At 37.3% G+C, this 7,687-nt stretch overlaps 1 protein-coding gene across 1 annotated transcript; it reads left to right on the top strand.

Moving 5' to 3' along the window:
* The first annotated feature begins 1,001 nt into the window (after positions 1-1,001).
* On the top strand, positions 1,002-6,492 carry LOC101170789 (neural cell adhesion molecule 1). The gene is made up of 16 exons (XM_011485079.3): positions 1,002-1,170; positions 1,545-1,616; positions 1,712-1,909; positions 2,035-2,172; positions 2,244-2,387; positions 2,469-2,586; positions 2,899-3,053; positions 3,139-3,272; positions 3,399-3,534; positions 3,645-3,812; positions 3,914-4,033; positions 4,415-4,542; positions 4,639-4,807; positions 4,913-5,105; positions 5,182-5,310; positions 5,428-6,492. Exons 1-16 carry the CDS (start codon positions 1,107-1,109, stop codon positions 5,456-5,458), a joined length of 2,097 nt encoding a protein of 698 aa, XP_011483381.1. The 5' UTR covers positions 1,002-1,106; the 3' UTR covers positions 5,459-6,492.
* Positions 6,493-7,687: the final 1,195 nt, after the last annotated feature.

The raw sequence follows: 7,687 nt of genomic DNA, 5'->3' as shown, positions 1-7,687 counted from the left end.
TCAAGTGACCATACTGTTTAATTTCCAGATTAAATGCATATTTCTGAAACACTAAAAAGCATCTTTAAGCTCACAGTCATTACTTTTAACTGATTTATGTTTTTTTTTTTTTAAATCAAAGTCGTCTACGCTCAGATCATAGAGATGACTGATTGGAAACTGTGTGTTTGCTCTCGGAGGAGAACATTTGATCAAACACAAGTCTGACCACTGAAATGAACATATTTTACCACATTTTTCTTTTCATGATTGATTTTTCAAGATATTTCCACTGAGAAACACACAACTTTTGATCCTGAAAACCATCAAATTTATACATGACTGCTACTTGGGCTTTAAAATGTAAGATAAAAAATCATTTCCGATATGTAGATTCCGACTGGCCAAACAGATTTTCACAATCGCAGTGTTTAAGAGTTCAGAAAAAGCTTTCTTTATCATGGTGTCATTCTTTTAACCTTGTCCTTCAGGATGTTCAGTGCCTCAGTGATGAAGATTGGAGGCACAAACCACTTTTTTCTACAGTTTAGAACATGGTCTGGCAAGGAATGTGACCTTTTTAATTGAGAGGAAAAACGATTGAATGATAAAAATATCTTTCCTGATCTCCCCTTTCCCTGGAGGGCTGAGTCCCCTGCTTTCATCCGCCAGCCTAGAGGGAGCCGGGTGAAATGGGTGGAGGGAAACAGGGAGACAGGGAGAAATGCTGATGACAGATGCCAAAGTTGTCTTTAAAAGTCAACACTAAGAAGATTTCCACCACAAAATGGGAAGGTTGCTAAAAATTAGCTGTAAAAACAAAAGAAAGCTTTGTCAAGTCTCCATCATCACCTCCCATTTTCTCCATGACTGACCCACAGTTACTAGGCTGCTGGGATGTAAAAAAAAAAGGCAGGGAGATGAGAGGTCTCCCCCCCCCACCCATCCTCATTTCCTGTCATTTCATCTGCTCTGGTGTCTCTATATAACCTCTCACACAAACCTTTCAATCTCAATGTTGTTGGGAGGGTAGATAGTCTGCATGAGACTCAAATTTATTCAAATTTAAAGTTTAATTCTATTAAATCAAATTTCTGCATATCTCTGCATATTGCTGCCAGCTGAAGATGTTAAACAAATCTCCACTGATACTGAGAATGGCCTTGCTGCTACTGCAGGTGTTCAGCACAGGTAAGAGGATCTGAGATTACAAAGACTACAGCTGTGGTGCTGTAAACATTGGTTTTTTATTCTGTCAGATTTCTTTCAAAGATTTTAAGAATGTGAACAAATTGATTGTCAAATCCAAAATATTGTTTGACCACTGGAAAAAAAATGTTAGAAATATTTGTTCAAAAGCAAAACACCTTTTTTTCTCAGATGTGGCTCAGGAGATAAAAATTGACAATAAAACAACATAGATGTGTTTTTATGGTACGATTCTTAAGAGATTTATTTTGGAAAGACTGATTCAAGATTAAGACAAACCATTGTGAATTTTCCAATTCATGTTTGTACCTGGAACTTTTCACTTTAATAATGATTCTCCACTACTTTTCTTCTAGATGCAAAAATGGACATTATCACAAGTAAGCAAGACTTTAAAGTCGGAGAAGAGATACTGTTGTTGTGTAAAGGTGAGTTGAACCAAAAAATGCATCCACCAACAATTTGAAATGCACACAAAAAAAACCACTCTGGTTTGTTTCTGTTATTAACTTCTCTCCTGCAGCTGGGGGAGAGGGAGATATCACATGGCTGAAAGGTGGGGATGAGGTAGATGATGAAGAAATTGTGCAAAAAGTGGACGAGACATCCTCCAAACTGGTCATCAAAAAAGCCTCCCTGGAGGATGCAGGACGGTACACCTGCAAATGTGACTATGACAATGGACACCAAGACGATACCCAAGTATCTCTGTATGTTTATGGTAAGACACGACTCAAGATTTCTGAACTTTGTCGAGGAAGCTGTACACTAAAGCAGTTTTGGTATCAATACATTTTACTTAATAACTGCATGAACAGGAAAGATTTGTACTTTGTCCATCACCAGAGGGCCCATCATTTGGTAGCACCACCACCTACCATGAGTTTCTGGAAGGTACAGATGGGAATGTACCATGCCTGGTGACTGGGAAGCCAGCAGTTGATGTCCAGTGGTTTAGAGACAAGCAAGAAATCGCTTCAAGTGGTAAGAGCACTTTTGAATAACTATTCTAGATTTTATAAAGCCAAAAACAAAACCAGAATTTGTTTTTTCAGGGCACAGTCATCTTCGAAAGATGCCCGATAACACACTTCATATTGGAAAAGTGAGGAGAGAAGATGCTGGGATGTATGTGTGTCACGCCCAGATTAGAGGAAGGCCAATCTCCAACCAGCTCCATGTTTCCATCGTTGTCAATGGTTAGTGACAGCATAAATGCAATCCAGGAGTTGAAACCAATAGGACTTGTTCGCATTTTCATATTTTAAATCATTCTGCAGCTCCCCCGACTGTGCATCTGAGAGAAGAGGTGCAGAAAGTGATAGCAGGACCTGAAACAAATGTCACTTTGCTGTGTTTGGTGGACGGTCTTCCAAAACCCAGCATCAACTGGTCTCTGTAAGATCTCCGTCTGTGCACCACATACACATTAGTAGAAATATCAATGTCTGACCATCTCTGGTACAATGTAGGAACTGATCGTGTCACTTTATATTTTTATAAGAAGTAAAAAAAAATATATTATATAAACACATGTTAATACTTTTTAAAACTGCCAAGATGGCTCAAAAGGTTTAGGCAGCAATTGTTGTGAAGGAGTGTGTGTCTTTGAAAACGCATTTTTAAAAGTTTGGTTTTTAAAACAGTTTTTCTAAATTAGTATTATTATTTCTAAAAGTGTCTTTGTTTCGTATTATTTTGCATTTCTAGGCCAGTAACTTTCGACCCCTCCCGTCATCACTTTAACTCAGATCGCAGTCAGCTGATCTTAAATTCTGTAGTCAGAGCAGATTTTGGAGAATACATCTGCACTGCAATCAACAAGATAGCCGAGGACAGCGCCACATTCACGCTTCACGTCTTTGGTGAGTCTTGTTGATGTCTTATATTGTCTTGTCATTGGTATTTATTGTGCTAATGTGCCTTTGTCCTCGTTGTGTTTCATTTCAGAGGCTCCTGAGGTGTTTGTTTCAGCAGATCAGCACTACGTGTCTGTGGGAGAGAGTGTCTCTGTATCCTGTAACGTGTCAGGTTATCCTGAGCCTGAGCTGCATTGGCTCAACAAGCAAAAGGGACAAACACTGGTAAGAATGCAGGAAATAACACTCTTTAGCAAACTAAGTTATGCAAATGAGCATGTTTTAACCAACATGCAATGTTCAAAATCAGGTATGTCAATTTTTGCTTTGTCCTCTGTTGCTTTGTGTCAGGATATGACTTCAGGTCGTGTCCGTGTTGTGGAAGGCGTGTTGGAAATTGATGATTTGATGCCCTCTGATGGAGGACTGTACTCTTGCATGGCTGTGAGCTCCTCTGGAAATGCATCAAGAGATGTTGCAATATACAGTAAGTTTGTCCCTGTCACCTTTTCCGGAGGATTAAAAAAAAGTCACTCTGGCATTTTAAACATTTCTAACATGATTTATTTTCATTTTATTTCACTCCAACTCCAACAGCTCAGCCTGGACCTCTTCATTATCTGTCAGTCTCTGGGGGTCCAACCTCTGTGCTCTTCTCGCTCAAAGCTCTCCCGATCAGTGGAGGAGCACCAATCAAGAGTTTTGTTCTTCAGTGGAAGGAAAATCCAGAAGAAAAGTGGAGTGAAATGATGGTTCCAGTTTCAGGTCTGCTTTTTATCTTTATCCATCATCAGTTAACACCATCTTCATTTTTTGCTCTATGCAAAATTCCTCCTCCAGAGTGACTGAATTGAGCATTTTTGCAGATCCCCTAACTATTACCAACTTGAAGCCGTACACAGTCTACACAGTCCGCCTGGCAGCCTTGAATGTGGTGGGACCGGGTCTGTTCTCAGAAGAAAGCGACGTACGCACTGAAGGAATAGGTACCTTTTTCCATCTCTTCAAACAACGAAAAAAATATATATTTTTAATTATGAAGTGTGGTTTTGAAGTTCTTTACCTCTGGGGAAATCAATGTCAGTTATTTTTTAGTATCCACATTGGTGTGTGCATGCAAGGAAATACTTTCTGCTTGTATGGTTTGCTGTTCATCTCTCATAAAAACTAAACTACATTTCCATCTTGCCACCATCATCTGCACCCCGTTGGTTGCTCACGCTCCCCTTGACTCCATGTAACCTCATATCATCCATTCTTTAGGAGGTAACGTGTCACAGGATTTTTTTTTTAATTGTTGAATCTAATTGCAATAGTTTATTGATGATTTTTAGGGGTTATATTTCATTTCTGCTTCGTTTCTGCAGGTGAACCAGACAGCCCAGTGGTATCTGCTGATCAGATCAAAATTGAGGGCAACACCTTCTCTGTTCCTCTGAAGCAGAGTGATGATGGTGGATCCCCCCTGCTCCATTTTCAAGTTAAATACAAACAGGTATGAGGTGGTTAACACTTGTAAATCCAATTTTTCTTTTTTTTGTCTAAATTTCTGTAAGATTTTTTTCTATCTTCCTGTGTTTTTTTCAATCAGGATGCCGAAGTAGATGAGTGGAAAGAGATACAACTTCAACCTGATACAAACTCTGTCACACTCAAAGACCTGGCTTTTGGATCGGACTATCAACTGGAAATCATAGCAGTCAATGCAAATGGTTCGTCCATGCCGGCCACATTCAACTTTACCATTGCAGAGAGGCCTGGTATGCTACCTGCCACATTCAATGCCATATTGTCAAACTGAAAGTCACCATTTCAATGTTTGTAATGGTTCCATTTGTGCTCTTTTTTTTCCTTTCTTTTTAAAGCGAGTAGCAACCTGACCAAAGGAAGTGTGGTCGGCATTGTCATGGTGATCTTCTTGGTGGTGTTTCTAGTTGTAGACGCAACCTGTTGCTATAGAAACCGCTGTGGGCTTCTCATGTCAATTGCTGTGAAACTTTTTGGGCAAAAGATTCCAGGCCTCAAAATGCTTGATGGAGAGGATGGAACCACTAAAGGGTAACAGATTCTCCAAAGAGTCGGATTTGCTTTTTAATCATTAAATTCCAGACATTCTTCTATCATTTGGTTGCAGGGAAGTGAAGCTCAAAGGTATATCAACACCCAGAGGAAGCTTGCAGAGCTCAGGGGTTCAAACAATTCGCAAGGAAGCGGATCAGCTCACAGAGGTCACATGTGACAAAGCTCCACTCACCAAACACGAGTAAGTTCATTACCACATAAACCGTGCAGCAAAGCTGATCGTATTTTAAAGCATAAGCTCTCGTCATTATCATTGTTCTTTTTATTTTTGTAAATATATATTTTTTTCTTGCTGTAGGAAAACACAGATCTCCACTGTTGATGCGTGAGATGAAACCTGTGATGGTGCAAAAACTGGTGAAACCACAGTGAGAGAAGGAGAAAAATTCAAACAGACAAACCCACAGGGAAAATCCCACTAACACTCATGAGGAAACGAGGAGATTGGGTGTGTTACATCTGGGTTCGTCTCGGCTTCTGTGCTGTCAAAGTGAAGAGTCCGGAGACTTTGTGGGTTTTTTGCTTTTGCAGGGAATTGTTTGTAATTTTGGGTTACAGGGTAAAATTGTGTATTTTTTGTAAACTGTTCTATTTAATAAAAATACATGTTTATCATAAACACGCAAAAGTAGAAAAAGGGAAAAAAATGGCAGCACGTGTGCTCCTTTCTCCTTTCCATGTCAATCAGTTCTGTTACTTTGGTATAATCACATTTGTTTTTCCATCATGGCAGCTCCAGTGTTAGCTACAAGTGACTCCATAACTGCTGCTTTACTGCAGAACACCAAATGTTATGTAAGCTTTTGTATGTATTTATTGAAATGCTGCTGACCGGATTGTAAGTGTGTGTGTGTGTGTGTGTGTGTGTGTGGGGGGGGGGGGTTGTTTCTATAAACAATTTTTATCTCATTTTATGACACATATAACTTAATAATCAGCTATGTCGTGTAGCACTTCATTCAAGACGTGTGCTGTAATGAAAACAAATACTTTCTATGAGTAGTCTTCAAAATGCCATTAATCATTTTGGCTGTATGACAGTTTTCCACAATTAACAACTTATGTCAATTATTCTTGAATTTTTATGCAAAAAATTATGCACAGGTTTTGTAACATAATAATCACGTCTTTTTTGCGCAGCTTTTCTTGTTTTCTTAAGTTAAAAGTTATGTGGATCCCTCAACCACATCAGTGACTGTTTTTTTGACATTGTTCTATTTAAAACTGTACATGGTTGTTTATATAAATCTTTTATGTTTGTATTTTGTAAAATTGAAAAACAGCTTTCTGAGTTTGATTTTGCTCAATGTGAATGTTTTTACAGCATCTCTGGTCCAATATAATAAAATTCAATATTATTGTTTGTTTTTTTTTCCTCTGTTTTTTAACTCTTTGTCATTTTACTTTGTTAATATTAATGTTAATAAAAAAAATGTTAGCATTAACAGGAAACAATGAAAGAAAAAAAGTGTAAATGAAAGCCTTTCCAACAAGCTCCAACCATGCAAGACTTACTTTGTTTCGGTTTTGTCAGTTTTAGGTTATTATAGTTACCAGTATGAGTTTGTGTTTTAATAACAAATGGGTACCAAGGTGTTGGCCCCATTTACTAGATACTTATATAGGTTAATTTAAGCAATATGTAAAAAAATAAACAAATGACGAAATAAATATAAGATCTTAAAGGGGGTTGAATCTTTCCTAAATGTACTCAATAAACAAAATAGTAAATAGAAGACATAGAAATACTGGGAAAAAAATTAAAAAACAAGAATAATGTCCTAAATTGATAAGCTAAACTTTTACTAAAGTTGTACTTTATCATAAAGGTGCTTATTGTATAAAACAATAAAAAAAAAGATCAAATAAAACGTCATTATACCCTTTAAAATTCTTTAAGCAACAATTCCCTTATCAGATAATTGTGCATGCAGGCTCCCATCATGGTAAGGAGTAACTTCTGATTGGTTCAGGGCACAGGCACTCCAGTCCAAACAATGCCTTTAGTTCAGTAAGAGAGCTTTTTTTTTCTTAATTCAAAAATTCACATATCTTTTTTAATCCATGAATGCAGCCTCTATGGTGACATGGAGCAGCATAGAGTTGTCTTCCGCTTAAATAGTGTAAATACATTACAATAAATAATTAATTAAATCAATCTATTGGATCAATGAAAATCTGCTTTAATCAGTGCTAACATGAACTAAAGATTCAATAATTAACCAGACACTCGATCAAAAATGAAAAGAAACAGTAGTTTTTTTTCTTTGTCCGATTTGTATTCAATGTATTTGTCTGTAATGACTGTCCAATTTAAAGAGTGCTATGCTATTATTGTCATTATACAATTATTGACAATAAAGACTTTCTATTCTATTCTACTCTATTCTATTCACCCCTTTGACCCTTCAAAATAATAGTGGTACATTAGGCAGACGTGTCAACTTCAAAGTATGTATTAATATTATTGTTTTTTTTTTAGTAACGTTGCGTGAACATACAACACAACACAACACTCACTCAAAATCTAGTTCCATTGATTACTCGGAAAGTATATT

This window comes from Oryzias latipes, chromosome 16, assembly GCF_002234675.1.
Source record: "Oryzias latipes chromosome 16, ASM223467v1".
In the NCBI taxonomy this organism is placed as follows: Eukaryota; Metazoa; Chordata; class Actinopteri; order Beloniformes; family Adrianichthyidae; genus Oryzias; species Oryzias latipes.
This window is presented reverse-complemented; position numbering and strand designations above follow the sequence as displayed.

Bases quoted from the DNA above. Each gene is read 5' to 3' on its own strand.
- LOC101170789 (XM_011485079.3), top strand. From the start codon at position 1,107: ATGTTAAACAAATCTCCACTGATACTGAGAATGGCCTTGCTGCTACTG. The intron at 2,173-2,243 runs GTAAGAGCACTT...TTGTTTTTTCAG, and splicing joins GCAAGAAATCGCTTCAAGTG to GGCACAGTCATCTTCGAAAG. The intron at 3,273-3,398 runs GTAAGAATGCAG...GCTTTGTGTCAG, and splicing joins AGCAAAAGGGACAAACACTG to GATATGACTTCAGGTCGTGT.